This window comes from Stegostoma tigrinum, chromosome 14, assembly GCF_030684315.1.
Source record: "Stegostoma tigrinum isolate sSteTig4 chromosome 14, sSteTig4.hap1, whole genome shotgun sequence".
NCBI classification, from domain to species: domain Eukaryota; kingdom Metazoa; phylum Chordata; class Chondrichthyes; order Orectolobiformes; family Stegostomatidae; genus Stegostoma; species Stegostoma tigrinum.
In genome coordinates this window covers 14500696-14519312 of record NC_081367.1, presented here as the reverse complement: position 1 = coordinate 14519312, position 18617 = coordinate 14500696, and the positions used below count along the sequence as shown (strand labels likewise).

At 43.1% G+C, this 18617-nt stretch overlaps 1 protein-coding gene across 1 annotated transcript in view; it reads right to left on the bottom strand.

Moving 5' to 3' along the window:
* Nucleotides 1-17568, bottom strand: part of LOC125457580 (heparan-sulfate 6-O-sulfotransferase 1-like) — a 263995-nt gene extending 246427 nt beyond the window's left edge. Inside the window, exon 1 of the mRNA XM_048541988.2 lies at nt 16516-17568. Within this exon, the coding sequence (XP_048397945.1) occupies nt 16516-17039 (524 nt within the window). The 5' untranslated portion in view covers nt 17040-17568. The remainder of the gene's footprint in view (nt 1-16515) is intronic.
* Nucleotides 17569-18617: the final 1049 nt, after the last annotated feature.

The window sequence follows — 18617 nt, the reverse complement described above, 5'->3', positions numbered from 1 at the left end:
TCGGGCCTAGACCCTTCATCAGAGAGGGGGATGGGGAGAGGGAACTGGAATAAATAGGGAGAGGGGGGAGGCGGACCGAAGATGGAGAGAAAACAAGATAGGTAGAGAGGAGCGTATAGGTGAGGAGGTTGGCAGGGGATTGGTCAGTCCAGGGAAGATGGACAGGTCAAGGAGGCGGGATGAGGTGGTAGGTAGGAAATGGAGGTGCCCCTCTCTGATGAAGGGTCTCGGCCTGAAACGTCAGCTTTTGTGCTCCTGAGATGCTGCTTGGCCTGCTGTGTTCATCCAGCTCCACACTTTGTTATCTTGGATTCTCCAGCATATGCAGTTCCCATTATCACTCACATCAATTCCATTTCGCCACCATTTCCACACATCATTTGATCATCCAACAGACCAAAAATGTATTCATCTCAGCCTTCAACAGACATAATGACCAATCCACAGCCTCTGGGGCACAGACTTTTAATGAATCACAATCCAAGATGTGAAGAAATTTCTCCTGATCTCGGTCCTAATATATTGACACCTTATCCATGGTCTACATTCACCAGTCTGAAGAAACAATCCATCAGTACCTCTTCTGTCAAGTCCCTTTACAGTTTCGAAAGTTTCAATGACTTGGCCAACATATAGTTCGGTGACTCTCCATTCCATTTATGTTTGTAAAAGCTCTTAGTTGACCATTCACAAACATTACTCTCAGATTCTACTTTTTCCCTTCATCATACTTTGTTTCAAGAAGTTTCTACGTTGCATCTTGGGCCTTTTCAACACATTGAAGCTACTACACTGTGACCTTCCCAGTGTGGAAGGTTTGGATCCAAGTGATCCCGGATTGTGGAATTTTGTTGATCATTCAATGATGTAAAAAATGCTTAATCACAGTTGTGTGAAGCTGAAAACATAACAGATGCAAATAATCACCTTTAACAGTAAAACCTGATAAAACATTATTTTGCAGTAACAAAATAGTTTTATTCATTTAAATACTGAAGTTCCTACACTTTTATGCCCAAAGTGCAGCTCGAAGTCATGCTCATGTAGAGGATATGCTTGCTTTTGCTCAAAAAGGTTTCAGGGAAAGTGGTGTTCCCAAACAATTAAATTCCAGACTGGAGAGATTACAATGGATCTAAGTATTTGTTGTTGCAGTAATTAATTTTTGAGGTCCCCCTTTGCTGATTTCTAAATTTCACAATCCGCAGGCTTCTATACTTCACAACATTAAAAATCTGTTCTTGTATTATCCTTAAATTCCCTACAAGCCATGGACAGTTTTTAACAGAAAATATTTTTGCTAAATGTTTTGAATCTTCACATTCAAAACATTCTTCACTGTTTATTTAACAGCTACCTCTTAATCTAGTGATCCAAACAATCTCAAGCAACTCCGTCCATTGTGCACGCCACACACACCGGTCTTTGCTCGGAATACTTGCTTCGGATGCTCCTCTTAAACTTCATATGGAATTTAATCGTACCATGAATACTTTTCCCTGCAGGATCCTTCATTATAAGATTACTAATTAAACCTGTCTGAATGAAATACATTAATGATCGAGGCCATCAAGGCGCAGTTTGAAACTTGCAGGCTGATGTGAAACTTGGGATCACTGCAAACTCTAAGGAGGATAGTGCAGACTTCAAAAGGTCATCAACTGGGATGGGCAGAGAAGTGGCAGATGAAGTTTAAGGAGGGAGAATTGTGATGTGATTCATTTTGATAAGAAGTACGTGGAGAAACAACATAAAACAAAACGCTCAATTCTGAAAGGGATTCGGGAGCAGAGAACTTTGGTGCATATATGAATGAGATATTAAAGGTGTATGATATTGAGAAAGAGGTTCATAAAACAAATTGCATCCTAGGTTTATAATTAGGGGGATGGAGTACAAGTGAAAGGAGACTAAAACTTGTTGAATTTGTGTAGGAGATGAGTTTGGCCTCAGCTGAAGTAATGTATCTAATTCTGAACACTGCAATTTCGGAAGGATGTGAGACATTGAAAAGAGTGCAGGAGCACATTATCACAGCAGATTCCAAGGATCTATAACTTCTGTTATGGATGCTGATTGCAAATGTTGGACTGTTTTTCTTGTAGAAGAGAAAGCTGAAGAGATTTGATAGAGGTATTCAAAATTATGACGGATGTGGACAAAGCAGATAAGGAGAAACTGTTCCAACTCATGAAATGATCAAGAACACAACTGCACAGATTTAAAATAATTTGCAAACAAAAAAGTCAACAGGAGGAAAGACATTTATCACACAGCAAGTGTTTAAGGTTTGGAATGCATTGCCTCAGTGTGATGGAGGCAGGTTCAATCAAGGAATTTGAAAGGGATTTAGGCTGCTTGAAAAAGAAGAATTGGTAGGTTTACAGGGAGAAGACAGAAGAATGGCACTATGTAAATTAGTCAGACAGCCAGAGCAGACAGGAGCACAAGCATCTTCTTCTGTGCTCCAACAATTCTATGACTGCACAATACTATATTCTAATGCAAAATTGAAAATATCTTTATCTGTACTTAGTTAATGGCATTTTGTTTCAGAGTGATGTTTCTGGGTTGACTGCACTGTCAAATAACATCTAGCATCTCTTTGCAATTGACTGATAATAGGCCAGATTGGATTAGTCCATTGCTGTTAAAGCTAGTGTTGTAGCTTTACTGGAACAGTTCAGATACAGGTGCAGTTTGTTCTGGATCCTAAATCATCAGCACAACAGCCAGTGCCCACAACCTTGTGTCTGCTTCACTCAACTATTTCTTAGTACTGCATGGATAAATCTAACTGACTTAAAAGCTGCCTTTAGTGAAGTTGAGATCTCGGAATGCAGCAGAGATAGATCATCCACGTGACCTTGTTGAGTCAAGTTTGTTACAATGGCTTCTGTGTTGATTTTCTGAACTCATTTGGTGCTTCTGTCATATCTGAGGATGGGGATGATCATAGAATCTTCTCCTACCGCTAGACGTTTAATTGTCTGTAATCAGAAATGACTTGGATCTGCTCTATGATCTCAATCTATCATGTCCACTCTTTAGCATGCCGAATTCTCTGCTGGAGCTTCACCAGGATGGCAGCTCATTGTCCATAGGCACAACAGGCATGTTCTCCTGCACCCATCACTAATGCAGGGCTTCTCCTCTGGTTTGATGGCAATGGCACTGTAAAGGATATGCCAGACCATGAGGTTACAGGGACATTTCAACAGAGCTGATGGCCCAAGTCGCCATGTGGGTGCCTAGTTTTGGATCTCTCTGAATTTATCTTACTTTGCACAGTAGCTTACACACCTCGATGAAGGGTGTCCTCAAGTCTGAAGACAGCATTTTTCTTTTGTACGGTTCAGTGGCAAAAGATATGGTGGTGAAGACAAGGTTTTTGCCTTGCGTTGGTTCTCATACCATCTGCCTTTGATCCAGTGTAGCTACTAAGTCCTTTCAAGACTTGACCAGATTAGTAAGTCGTGGTGATATCATGCAGTAGTCAGTGATGGACAATGAAGTCGCCTTCCTGTGTTCACTGTGAGCCTTTGCTATGCTCAGTGTTTCTTCCAACTGGATTTCAACATGAAGATTCTTCAGGTGATGGAGAGTGGAAAGATTTCCTTGTTCCATGATGACATGGGACTTCATGCTGACCATAATCAATGTTGAAGGTTCCTGGGCCACTCAATCCCATTCCCACAACTATACCAAACTACGTCACCATCTGTGGTTAGCTGCCTGCTTATGGCACAAGACCGCTCTGATGGAAAGTCCTGGATGACAGCAGTTATGCCTCAGAGTACATGACTACATTAGATTGTGGCTTAAGTAGTCTGTAGGATGACTCAGCCACTTTTGATACATGCTCCCAGAGGTTTATGAGACACACGACACGTTTGACTGGGCTTAGCATACCACTGTCAAATCCAATACGGAGGTCAATTCAGGCAGGGTTCATCTTTAGCGTTGACTTTATTGAAGAAGTTTAACGCAACTGCATGGTTTGTTAGGATATCCCAGAGGCAACCACTTTGTATAAACCGGGAGTGACACAATGTCATGCCAAGAAAAGATGACAGATTTGCTTCCTAAGGAATATTAATAAGCCAATTTTGTTTTGAGAGACAGTTTGGCAGTTTCCACAATTACTGATACCAGCTCTTTATTCCATGTTTGCTTACAATGAATGTAATTTCCCAGGTCAGTGTGCTGGGATTGGAACTCACACTTTAGAATCATTAATCCACAACTCTGGATTACAAATCCAGTATCGGAGCCACAAAGCTACTTACCCCATAGACTAGCCAAATTTATTCCTGGTCAAAAACCCAAGGGTCATGAAGGGGATAGGGCTTTCCTCCCCTTGACCTGAGCTCCTTGTCTGTACATCTGCAAGTGCCCATTGGATTTCTCTCCTTCTACATCCACTTAAGATAATTGCTGACTGCTACACTGTCAAACTTCTTTTCACCATAACGTAAAACACCCCCATACAACGTAATCAGGGGAAAATCCCCATAACTCAGTTCAAAGACCACACAAAACCGCTCAAGCAAGCACTCAATCTCTCATTCAAGCCCATCATTTCTCAGCAGGCAACCATGCCTCACTTCCCTCTGCGATCCCTTCTCTCTTCAATCAATGCTGCTTATGAGGGCAAACTTGGCACCACCTAAGCATCACTTGGTTCAGGCCTTTGTCTTTTTTGACTGTGGTTACATCCCGCAAAGTACAGGCCTTGACCTTTGTTTCTGCAATTGAAATAAAACTCATGTTTTTAGGTCTGTGACCTTGGTGCCTTGCTCATGTAACACTTCACACACAAAGAGCAACTTGTTGATGCTTTGCCCCTTCAGTAGCTTCACATTAAAATACCAATTCCCTCCCCCGAGCCCTTCAGATACATTAAACTGAGAGTGTGCGGAACCTTCACAACAATTTCTTGCATAGATTTTTGAGATGCACAAGTGTTGCTTGGAAATCCAGGAAATCCACCACTACAACTAAAGTGTAGCGTTCTGATTTTCAGCATGACCTCATCTCACTATTAAATCACCGTCTATACAGCTTGTACATTTTTTTAACGATGTCACCAGGCAACAGGGACAACTGCAGCCCAAATTAGCAGGACACTGTATTTTGTATTAGATTAAGACGGATTTTGCAGGGCTGTTCAACTTCAACTCCCTTCTGTAAGATCAGTACTGTCATCACTTTTGGCCCAAGTTCTGAATTACAGCAGTGCTAATCTAATAGCTGCTCCAGGTCTTCACAGTAATTAAAGGGCAAAGTCCCTCTCTCTCTCTACTCTTCCTCCCAGTCCCCAATGACTCTCCCAGCCTAAAATTAAGTTTGCAAGCTGTAAATGTATAGCAAATGTTTAATATGCAGGTTCAGTTGGCAATTAGGGAAGCAAATGCAATGTTAGCATTCATTTCAAGAGGGCTAGAATACAAAAGCAGGAATGCACTGCTGAAGCGGTATAAGGCTCTGGTCAGGCTGCATTTGGCATATTGTGAGCAGTTTTGGGTCCTGTATTGAAGGGAGGATGTGCTGGTGTTGCAGGAGTCCAGAGGAGGTTCATAAAAATTGATCCCGGGGACGAAGGATTGTTTTGTGAGGAGCAGATCGGGATTCTAGCACCATACTCAAGTTTAGCAGGATGAGGGTGGATCTAATTGAAACTTACAGGACACTAAGAGGCTTGGAAAGAGAGGATGAAAAAATGCATTTCCACAACAGGCAAGAGTAAGACTCCAGGGTACAGCTTCAGAGTAAAGAGACAACCCTTTAGCACTGAGACGAGGAGGGATTTCTTCAGCTCGAGGTTGGTGAATCTGTAGAACTCATTGCTGCAGAAGCTTGTGGAGGCCAAGACATGGAGTGTATTTAAGTCAGAGAGGGATAGGTTCTGGATTAGTAAGGGGACCAAGGGTATTGGGAAGAAGGCAGAAAAATGAGGTTGAGAAACAGATCAGCTTTGATCAAATAGTGGAGAAGTCTCAATGGAGGCAATGGCCCAATTCTGCTTCTATATCTTACGGTCTTGTAGTCAAAACAATTTTGTATTAGACTAAGACAGATTTTGCAATTACAAATAAGAAGGGGCCTGTAAGCCTCTGGGTGACACAATATTAAGATGGGAAAAAGTTTCCACCATAAACAAGTTTTTGTATCAATTAATTTTTGTTCCAATGGTGATCAGATATGCAAAGTGAAAGATCTGCATTCATGTGGCACCTTTCATGACCTCAGGACATTCCCACAGTACTGTACCGCTGGTTAAGTATTTTTGAAGTGCAGTCACTGCTGTAATGTAGGAAGCATAGCAGTCAAGCTGCGCACAGCAAGCTCCATCAACCAGCAGTGCAATAATGCTCAGAAATTAGGCTTTGTGATGTTGATTAAGGGGGTGTCGTGCTGCAGAGGTATGTCAGCTTTGATTTTGTGCTCGTATCCTGGAATCGGACCTAACCTCTAATCATCTGGTGCAGAGGTTGGAGTGCTACCAACTGAGCTGACACATACAGTAAATTGGCTGCGACCATTGCCAATGGTGGGTAGTGTACCTCTATGTAAAAGCACCGAAACTATAACCACGCTGCTGTTTCAAGGATGACACCATGGATTTCAGAAGGCACCATCTTCCCAGAAGAAGAAGCGTTGAACAGACAGAAAAGCCACAGGGCAACCTGCAATATGTCTCCTTTAATTAAGGGTATCACATGGAGATGTGGTGACAGTTACAGGCAGTGCTTCTTCGCATACTGACTAGCAAATGGAAAAGACGTTACTTTTTTTTTGCACAAAGGCACAGGAATAGATCTCACTACACGACTCTGAATATTTCAAGCTGCTGTTTAAAAGGTTTTCAAATAGCAATCCCGCTCTCCCTTCATGAGAGTTGAAGTGCAGAGCATTAGGCGAGAAGAAGCTTTTTATATTTACTGACGAAGAAATAAGTTTGAGGATAACAAGTGTGGTTTCAGACAGCCCTTGTCATAACATCTGGCTGCTCCAAAGTACTTTACAGGGTAATGAAGTACATTTGAAGTGTTATCCCTTTTGCAACATAGAGAATTGTTTTATGGAGTTTGGCCAGTTTCAATAGAATGCCTCAAGGCTCATTAGAACCTTTGTGTTCCCCAAGCACTATTTTTTAAGGAATAAAGGATATTCACTACTGTTCCAGGCCTCTGTGCTGCTCTGCACAGTAAACCTGGAGTGATTATCACAGCATTTAAACAAGCTGTCTTCAGGCAGATTACAAGACAACAGTGAGTTGGTCCCCAGCTCTGCAGAGCAGTATGAGTTAATAGACACCTCACTGCAAAAGGCAGTGTACCTTATTTATTCCCAACTGCTTTAAATATTACAGAATACACCACATCACCGCATTGAGTGGCTACTTGACAGGAGTGTCGACAAAATACAGGAGAATGGCAACTCTTTAACACAAGTACAATGTCCAACCCCCATAAAATTAATGCAGTCGGCACTAAAGTGACTGTTGGTGACTGCCATTTAGCGCAGATTTTGACCACACGTATGGTTCAGCAATTAACATACAGATTAAATTATACAGATAAACTGCATGCTTGCTGGGAAGGTGTTTGGCTGCAAGTGATGATGAACAATGTGATGGAAACTTTTAGAAAAGAACCATTGGAAAATTTAAAGGAACAGGAAGAGATAGAATCAGCAGAATGTGTAATTTTACAGAAGTTCATGTTCATAGAATCCACGCAGCTGTTTTTTTTTTGTGAAGTGAGGCTGAGGATTCAGGGCACATGTGTACCCAAGGGAGCAAAGGAAATACATGGATAAAAGCCTAGCAACAGTTAATAAGCCATATGTTTTATCTCCTGCTAAGAACAGTCACTATTCATTCAGTTTAAGAGGGAGCTTGTAAATCATCATGGCTGCCTTCAGTCCTGAAAGCGGAAAAGGTGAGAGCCTCACCAGCAAGCAGTCTGCCTCTACAGCATGCAGCACAGGATGTTGGAAGCCTCAATTGCATCACATGGTCCTCCATCCACACCACAAACATGGGGAGCCGAACAGGAGCACGTACTTCAGCAGCAGGTATATTTGAGAGTCCACAAATATTTGTTTGTTGCTGTCATGTATCAAACAGCACACCCAGAAGCCAGCTCACGCAAGTGCGCAGTGACAATCATGAGACAGAGGCCCAGGCAGTTCTGTTCAAATTGCATCCAAACTTTCCACATGCTGAACCAAACAGCTGTTTTCACTGCTGTTACTTCACCCAAAGGTGAAGTTTCACTTTGAGAGGCCTAACCAATACGCTGAAGAATTCGAGCCACATTTCAGAAGACTTGACATAATCTGGGTTAACAGTAGGTATAGCACTGCGGGAAATACTGCACCTCTGCAGCTGTAATGCATCCAACCAGATCTTAACAAAGTTGCTGAAAAAGCTCAGCAGGTCTGGCAGCACCTGTGAAGGAAAAAACAGAGTTAAGATTTCAGGTCAGTTCCGAGGAAGGGTCACCGGACGTGAATCGTTCACTCTGTTTTCTCCATCACGGATGCTGCCAGATCTGCTGAGCTTTTCCAGCAACTTTGTTTTTTTCAACCAGATATTAAACTGTCTGACAAAGATCCTTTGCTACTCTTGGAAAAGCGGGAATGAAATTTTGTGCATATCCTGGGCAGCATTTATCTTCCAAATATCACGAGCAAAAGCAGACTAACTGGATAGTAACTGGGCTTTTTCTGAAGAAGGGTCGAGACCCAAAACCTCAGCTTTTCTGCTCCTCTGATGCTGCCTGGCCTGCTGTGTTCCTCCAGCTCTACACGGTGTTATCTCTGACTTCAGCATCGGCAGTTCTTACTATCTCTTAACTGGATATTTATCGCCTTGTGTTTGCAGGCATCTTGCCATGTGCCTCACATGTGGATACCAGGCATTTACATATGTACAGAAGTGGCCAACAAAGATCGCGAAACCTGGGCAGACTTGTGCCGCTCTGATCTTAACATCATTAGAGAGATGAACGATTGTGAACGGCATCGGCTCTCAAACTTAAATGATCACATTTTTCGAGTTTAACAACCTGCCAGGGTGCTTTACAAGAAGCAATCTTCTCCTTCAAATCCTTTGCCTTCAACAGGTTCAATTTTCTTCAAGGGAGTTTTAAGCAGACATTCACATGGTGCCAAACCAGAGGCAACCTGTTCTGGCAGTGCAATGGGTCAGCAGGGCAATATGGACCCAAAGCTGCTCACCACAGTATGGGAAAGTGAAGTGTGCCCGATCCAATACATTTCTCCATCCTAGAAAGGGTAATTTATTAGTGAAGTGATCTGAAAGGACTTGGCACAATACGCCACAGCATAGATGCCAGAACTGTTCCACTTAATGTGCGAGACACTCTGAATTTGTACGTAGATTGATGTGAGATCCAAGTTTGTTCCAGTGGTTTCTAAAAGCACAATTCACGGAAGCGAAAACCTTAAAAATATTACCAGACTGGCAGCCTGGCTGAGCTACAAGATACAGTTCTTCCCAGCAATGCATCTTGGTGAGCTCTGGCTGCTTTGTATTTGGCTCACAGCCAACACTCAAGACACAGGAATTACAACATGAGAAAAAGACCACGGCCTATTTACTTCACCTTCTCCCATCCTGGTAGTCACATGATACTATGATAATGGAGTGGTTGACTAATCACGGCAATCAATCTTTAGCAATTAGTCTACTACAAATCCAGACATGAAGCAAGTAGAAACCCCAGTGATGGAAGAGCTCTGGGATCCATAAGCCCCAAAGTCCAGTGTTCCTTCCAGGCACTTAGCACACAATATGTCTTAAGATCTGTCTTTCTGGGAACTAGTGGCATCAATGTGGGCCTTCTGCAATGTAAAAGCATCTTTAATTTATCACCTCAAACTGCTCTCTTTGATACCACCAGTGACAGACCTATACCCACAACTGTTTGACTTTTCTGTTTCGACAGCTCAAATTGCTCTGTGCAGACACAGCCTGTGATTAAAACTGTAAAGTCAATCACACTGCTGAGTGTTTTTTAGCTTCACAGTCCAAGTCAACACACGATAAAGAACAGAAATCGACAATATTACATTCCTTTGAAATGTTACTTGCTGTAGTGAAATTGTATCAGAATAAAACCAGACAGAAAAAAAACTGAGAGTGCACAGAATTTAACAAAACATTTACTGAAAATGATGAAATGAGAAGCTGTTCAAAGGAAGCTCCATTGTCGGGGCTCCAAGTACTTGTCAATCCTGTGTGCAAGGCTTAGGCAGCTGATGAACAGTGCGTCACCAAAGAACCCAGCTAACACATTCAGATTTTTAACTAACAAGTTGAAATTCCAGGGCTTGCTGATGTTAACTGTTCAATGCAGCGAGGAAGCAATGCAGTGAATGGTCTACTGAGCTGTGTCATGAAAATATATGGTAACATTGCAAGTAGGAGTCAATGCCACATGAATGAGAAATGGCACAATGAAGTCATTATTTCCAAGTGAACCAAAAACGACATTTGCACAACTATGGGAATAAACTTGTGTACAGAATCATTCTTCTGGTTTATGATGTCAGCAAAATAAAGGTAATCTCTTTTGCAGGCGCTCCCATTCCAATCCCACAGGCAAATACCACCTTCCTAACAAGACGCATGTGTAACGACTCCAGAGTTCTATAAAAAGAGGCTCACTCAGCATAAGAAGCCAGTTCCTGAACACTAAACATTGTTGTACCCAAGATATACAATGTGACACCAACAATCCATTGAACCACAGTAAGATTCCATTCAACATTATTATGAGCTTTTCTCTTAAGAATCATAATTGTTTTCCTGGATTATCCAGTTGCTGCACTTTCTGCAAGATGAGACGTTGAGGCCACAGTTACACTCAGAGATGGACGTAAAAGATCCCTGACTCTAATCAAAGATAATCAGGAGAGTTTACAACAGGACCGTGGCCGATATTTATTTCTCAGCTTACAAATGTTCATAGAACAGATCTGATCGCCGTTTTGGGGGAGCTTATTGTGCTCGAATTGGCTGTCGCGTTTCCTGCATCGAAACAGCAGCTATTTTTCAGAAGTAACTCGCTGGCTGTAAAGCACTTTTGGTTGATCCACAGTCATGAAAGATTCTGGATACGAGCACGTCTTTTCAAATCTTCTACTGGTGTGTGAAATTTCCATTACATTTGATCCACCAATAAAGCTTCAAGCAATGACAGTTATAGGCCTCATTAAAATTGCCTTGGCTCTTAGAAGGACAAGGAGAGAAAGACAAGTGACTAAGGACAATGTTCGAATCCAATATGCACAAGTACTTAAAATGACCACTGGTTCTGCAACAGTTGTCACACATATCATCACTAAACAATGTATGACACAACAGAAGTTTTTTTTAAGCAACCCAAAAAGTGTTGTATCATGGTACATTGTATCATTTATGGGGCAAGTCCTATTAAGCTGTGTCTTGTTAACAAAATTCTAAGTTACTATTTTCTGTCATTGTGCCAATGTTCGAATTGAAATGAACTTGGAGAGAACTTAGAGGTCAGCTCGCCATTAGATTCAGCTCAGAGTGCGGATTTAGGATGTGCCTGGTTTATAGTGGCTCCATTTGTCAAAATCGACAGTGTTCTGAATACTGGTTTCAACCCATGGAATTGCTTAGAATTCTGAAATCACAAACTCTGATTGCTATCTTTTTTAAGTGGAACAATTAGTGGCCTCTCTCTAAACTTATGAAGGGGCTGTTATTCTCTACAATCAGGGGTCACCAGGCTATGGGATTAACTGTCCCAATTCCATTCCATGGATTTCTGGAATTTTGCTTTAATCAATTCCATGTGATTAGCATTCCACAATTCCACCTTTTTTTACAATAGTAGCTAAAAGTTGTGGCTTTGCTCACAAACATTTTACATACTAGCCATATTGTTTCAAGGCTGTTTTGCAGATAATTATTAAAATTAAAACGATATTCAAACTGAGAGGAGGAAGAAAAGAAACCTTTACTTTGATATTGTATCTTTAAGTTCCCTCAGGATATGCCAGTTCATTTTTAATAATGTCAACGAAGTGAACTTTTTTGCAAAGTAGTTATGCTTGCAATGTAAGAAACGCAGTCACTAATTTGAGGAAGGCAAGGTCCCATAAGTAACATTGAAATAATAATGACCCAAAAAACCTGATTATTTAGTGATGTTAATAGAGGGTAAATGTTTACAAAGACACCGGGGAGAATTCTTCCAATACTCTGGAAATAATATGCGGTCAGAGGTGGGGGATCTTACGTTCACCTAATATTTAAGTTGAAACTGAACACCCTGATGTGCAACTGAAAAAGCAACATTTGACTCTAAATATTTAGTATTAACGCACCCGTTCCAAATTGTACCAGCCTGCAATCTGCATCTTGTTTCAACCTCACTGATGATGCTCTTCAGAGCACCAAGATTATAGTTATTTGTTTGGTTACGCCTTTTGCCTTTCTGTTATCCCAAAGATGTCCAGACAAGGTCTGCAATTTAACTAATTCTTTGTGAAGTGGGAGGACTGGGGGAGGGGGCAAGAGGAGGGAGCTGGAAGAAAGTGGCTTATAGTAATTTTTCCCCCCAATAATCTCTGGCCAATTGCAGGCAGATTTCTTTTCAATGCAAACAAGCTGGTGACCTCAATGCACTTGGACAGATTTCAGAGTGAGTCTGCCTATAAGCTGATTACTGGACTGCATTTAAATTATGTTATCACAAACTTACTGCGTGTAATCTATTTTCCAACTGGCAGACTCAAAAGATAAATCTGTTTACTCAGGGACTCCGTTGCTTTTAAATGAAACAAGCAATTTAACCGGCTAAATCCTAAAGGTAATGGAACAATATTTGCCAGCCATTAGCACACTTGTACACAGTTGTGGATCTGTGCAATATTCAAGGTTGCTGGCTTTCAGTCTTTGAACTGTCATTCCCAAGTCAATAGCCATATTTTAAAAGGCACACTTAATTGTTTCTTTACATGTACCAATCCTCACTCCAGTCATCTCCTTGAATATTCCAGTCATTCTACTGCAAAGCCCCTGCCTGAGACATTGAGGGCCAAACAGGGTGCAATTTTAACTTAAAAAAGCCAAAGGATTGTAGCTAGTGAAAAACAGAAACAAAAACGAAAACTAAAAAAGGGTCACTGAACACAGTGCTGTCAGACTTGCTGAGTTTTCCCAGGAATTTCTGCCTTTGCTTGCAATTTTATCTAATCCTGTCAACTGCGATGTCTAATAAAATCAGGTAAAATGTTGGCTTTGAGTTTCATTGACAAGAGATTATACTCTCCTCTGAAATGGATTACTCGCAAAGTGAGTTTTGGGTAAATCACCTGGATCACTGCTTGGCAAATCAGGATAAAATTCCCACTCTGAGGCCAGCAAAAGACACAATGAAATGTAAATATTATTTATAACTTCAGAAACCTTCAGATTTTGTGGGCCTCATGAGATTTGCTTTTACTTCAGACTCTCTTTGCTGGGCTTGATAATACTGCGCTCTGTAGTCTTCCCTCTCATCTGATCTCTCCAGCATAACATAAAAAACGAAAGTCACACGAGCAATCATCATATTTTAGCTTTGACTCCCTGTTGCTTTGGAAAATAGCCAGCCACCAGCTTTCCTCACTCCTCAGGCCAGAGCTTCTGTTCAATCTGTTTGTACCTCTCTCCCATCCGTCAGAGCTTTTTAAAACTCCACTGCTGAAAACCGATTTCTGCCATGTCCAGCTGACCCTCTCACAGTGGCTTAGAATCTCCTCTTCAGATGAAACTCTGACCATTCACTGTTAATTGTTTCAAGTGAGATATAAGTGGGATTAATTATACAGGTGGAACACTATGAATGAATGGGTTACTCCAGTACATATAAACAAATACTTTTAACACAGGAGTAGAGTCAGGAGATAAATATCTGCCCCATTTTTCACTCTGGGATTGATTCTTTTCCACATAAATACTGGATCTGCTGTCCTATTTTATCAACTGGCTCGTGGGACTGTTTGGGTCACTGTCGGAACCCTCTTCAAATAAGATGGGGTTTGCACATCCTGTTCACTCCAACAAGGACAACTTGCACTGAGCACCTTCATCCTGGGAAAACTGTCCCAGTGTACTCCACAGCTGTATTAACATGAAATGCTGACATCAAGCCATTTATGGAGGTGTTTAAATGGCTGCTCAAATATGGGTCTTCTTTAAGGAGAAAAGAGAGGCAGAGGTACATTTTGGAGGGAAATACAGCACTTAGGGGCCAGGCCTGAATAGCAGAGCAGAGCAACCCACGATGTACCTGAAGCCAGAATTAGATGAGCAGAGGTCCTGGAGTGTTATAAAGTCAGAGAGGGTGGGAGACAAGCAGCGACGGAGGTATTTGGACAACAGGGACAGAACTTTAAAAATGAGGCACTGGAATGTAAACTTATCACATTATTTCCATTTGGCTCCATCCCACCACGTTCCCTGCCCTTCTCTTTTATATGAGGTGAAGAAAAAAAAATGGTTACAATAATGAAACACTTGTCATTTAATTTGGGAAATAACTCTATTGGAAAAGAAACAGCTCCCCTAATGGCTTCACTGGCAAACACACTGTCCTGTGTGTGGAATGAAGATGCAAGGAATTAGAAAAATCCCTGTTGCAGTCTTAAATTAGTTGATCTCAACTGAGGCGGCAGCAAGGAGACGAACAGCACCTTTAGAGGAAACTGCTGCAAAAGATGTGAAACTGCGAGGGTTGCAGCTGGTTCAGGAAAGGAGGAGGGTAGCTGAAGCTTCTTCCAGCTGGAAAGCGGCTGTTTATAACCCTTCCTATGTGAGAGAATATCACAGTTTTTTTTTAATACAGACTAAGAGGAAATACATAAACTGCAACAAAAATTATCACCAATTTCTAATGAGGCGGAAGGAATGAGAGACGCTCCCCACCGGTGGAACTTAATGAAATCAAATCTATGACACTACAGAAAATGTAAAGCATGTTTACACCAAGTACATGAAGAAAGTCAGTTATAACAATCTGCTGAAATACAGGAATATGTAAAGCCCATTGTCAAAAGGTAGTGTAAGATGCGAAGTAAAGCCATCAGCATATGGTATGCCTTTCCTCTGCTATGACTATCTTTAACTAAGACAAAAAGGGAGGAGTTGGCTTTAGAGTGGTGGAAGCAACTACTGATTGAGAGACAGACAAGTTGGGGTTATAATGCCTTGTCGAAACAGAGCTCCTTGGTTAACCTGGGGCTCCTGGTACTCAGGAACCCACTCGTCTGCACTGTATAATGCATGTCGAAACATATTTGAGCAGACTTGCTGACTACTGACCTTTTTCCGATTCCCTGTAATTCTGTTTATAAGGCTGACGATGCTCAAAACTCCAGTGTCAGCCCCTACAGGAGTTTGATGGGGCCCAGGGCAGCTTGAGCACTTCTGGGCAAAATAATCTAAGTGTGTTTCGCATCCCACATCGTGGCGATTAACACTTTTGCAGGTAAATGTGCTGCATCTTTATTCGACTGGGACGGGGAGGGATCAGACCCTAGAGGTGGGTCTCCAGGACAACAGAAGCAGTAGCTCCATTATCAACATCATTGCTGCTGTAGAGACAGCCGCAGGCAGCTGAGGAACACAAAACAAGGGTGCACTGAAGAAGTCTCCCCAGTGTAAAGCCTGCACACAAACCGGTCCTTTGGTAACCTGCTTTGTTTGGCATCCCTAATCATGTGAATCAGGATTAATCAGCAACACCACCCTGAATGAGGCATCCAATGCTACTGCTGTGAGTGTTTGAGTGACCTGGAGATAAGCACAGCCATTGGTGCAGCATCATGTACCCTTGTCAGCAAACTGTTAAATTGCCTGGTAAAGACAGCAGGCACCGAGACAACGCTACACCCTCTTTACATTTCAATATCAAGCAGGCATACAGCGAAGGGGGAAGAATAGCCCACATTATCATATTACAGAACGGTGTTTGGTTTTGAAATGGTCTGTTTAACATGGAAACACTGACCCTTGGCAGTGTCAGCAGCACAGGGACACGTTTCTGTACAACCTGCTCCCGTGCAGGAGGGAATCAAGGATCCCTGGTTCAGGCTCCCAGATGTGACCAACATCTCACATACCTCCGAACTGAAATGAACTGAACCGGCTGTCTGGGTATGTCACAGATCACTTGGTGAACCAATTCCGAGGGATTTCAAGCGCGCAGGGACTCCAGTACCATAGCAATGTGTTCAAAAACGAAAAGAAAAGTTTGCCTAAGCCATGAGGCCTTGGATAGAAATCACAACTTACACACACACACACGGGGTGGGGGTAGTGTTGGAGACCCAGTCAAAGCGAAAGATCGGACGTTCTGCAGCGAGCAAGGCAGAGAGGAACTGGAATTAATTCATCAACAAACAAAACTCCCGGTGCAGCTTATGTGAGTGAGTGAGTGTAAAGTGAGAGCGAGCCTCGCCTACCTGGGAGTTCTGTTCTTGCTTTCCTTCTTGTTCAGCACTCCGGGCACACAGTTGGTCAGCTCGGTCCAGTCGGCGTGCAGACCGCAGCTCCAGCCGGTGGAGAACCTCGAGAAGAGCCAGGTCTCCTTGCGGTTGGGTCGGTAGCACGTACACTTCTTCTGGCCGGCCCTGCACTCGCACGGCACCTCCAGCTTGACGTTCTGCACCAGGTGCCGGCCGAAGGTGGTGCCGCCGGTCTTCTGGATGTGCAGGAAGACGATCACGTCGTCGCCTTTGATGTCAAAATCCACCGTCCTGTCCAGATCCAGCGCCGGGAAGTAATACTTCTTCAGGTAGTGCGGGTCGGGCGTCGGGAATATATCCACTGCCTCCTGCTCGTGTTGGAAACCCCGGGGCGCCGAGATCCTGCAGTTGGTCCCCGGGCACACGTACTGGAAAATGATTATCATGAAAATTGCGGAGCCAGCAATAATCAGAATGAATTTGTTGGTCCTTTCAACCATGTTCCTGACAGTGAGCTTCATGGGTTACCATCTCACTGAGGAGATGCAGAGAAAGGCAGGCTTTTTTTTGTTTTCCTCTCTCTCTCTCTCGTTCCCCCCCCCAAACTTGCTAGCAAATGCTCACCCCCTCCAGAGCCTGGCTTCTTTTTTTCTTCCTCTTCTTCCTCTTGGGCGGAGGGGAATACAGGAGAAAGATTATCAAACTGCACTCTCCCGGCGTGGCCAGGGCTGTGATGCGTTGGTTACAACGTCGCTGAAAGTAACCAGAGTGAAACTGACCTGAGAGAAGGGGAGGGAGAGGGAGGAGAGAGTGGCGGCTCAGACAGAGCCAGACTTCAGACAAGGCAGCATCTCTCCCTCTGCTTCTCTCTCTCTCTCTCTCTCTCCCCCTCTCTCCTCCTGCAGCTCCGACCTACACGAGCAACACGAACAGTACCACCATTCTCCCTGTCTCTGTGTATGTCTGCAATCTGAGCCCAGCATGCACAGCGACCACACATTCCCATCCCCAGCTTCAACCTGATAGGGGAGAGACAGAGAAAGAGAGAGAGAGAAAGGAACAAGAGAGAGCCAAAGGGGGAGGAAGCAATAGCAAGGACCAACACTTAGGTTGCTATCCACGGCCGCTCCGAGCTTGCGAGAAAATTGCAACACACACACACACCCGTCTCCCACATACAGTTCATTCAGGCACAATTGTTAGAGCTCACTCCCCTTCTGATACTTTCTCTCTGCATGTACGATTGTGTGTGTCTGTGTGCTTCTCTCACACGCAAAGGGAGAGAATAAGTCGCAGACCATTGTTAACTGGAAACCACAACTGCGGATGCTGTAAATTACAAATTGCTGGAAAAGCTCAGCAGGTCCAGCAGCGTCTTTGGACAGAAATCAGAGTTAATGTTTCGGGTCCCAGCGACCCTTCCTCAGAACGGTTGTGAAATGGCAAACTGTTTTGCTCCTGGTTCTGAACCTTGCACCCAGGCAGCCTTCAACGAGGTACAATGTGGCTGTATGTATATGTTAGATCGACGGTGCAGAGCAGAAATTGTTCCCCAAGACAAAAGCCTCGCAACCAGGTGGCACCCGAAGATACACTGGGGAACGCTCAGCCAGGAGGAAGAGATTTTAACGCGTCTGTGGAAAGTCGAAGGTTTCACGTCGAGGCAATGTTCCATGCAGTTTGCACACCAAACAATTTATAGTCCCAACCAAGATAAAAAGCAGGAATGGAAATGTTGCAAATTTGAAAATCGCTGGGTTAATACATGAAATATTCCACGTGTGAAGCGGGACAGTAGCCATCGATCTTATTGTGTTGCCTATTTGGCACAGTTAGCATTTTAATGTTATCAATATGGTTCTCACCAGAGACCTAAGGATAAGTTCTGAAGAGTCATCTTCTCAAAACGTGAGCTTGCTCTCTCTCCATGGATGCTGTCTGATTTGCTGTGATCTCAAGCATTTGTTGTTTTGTTTTCGGTACTGATTCCAGCATCTGCAGTGATTTGCTCCTAAGTTTCAAGGAGGGATGGAAGGAGGAGACCGAAAGGTTTGGGACAGGAATTCCCTGAACTTGAGGCCCAGGCTCCTGAAACCGTC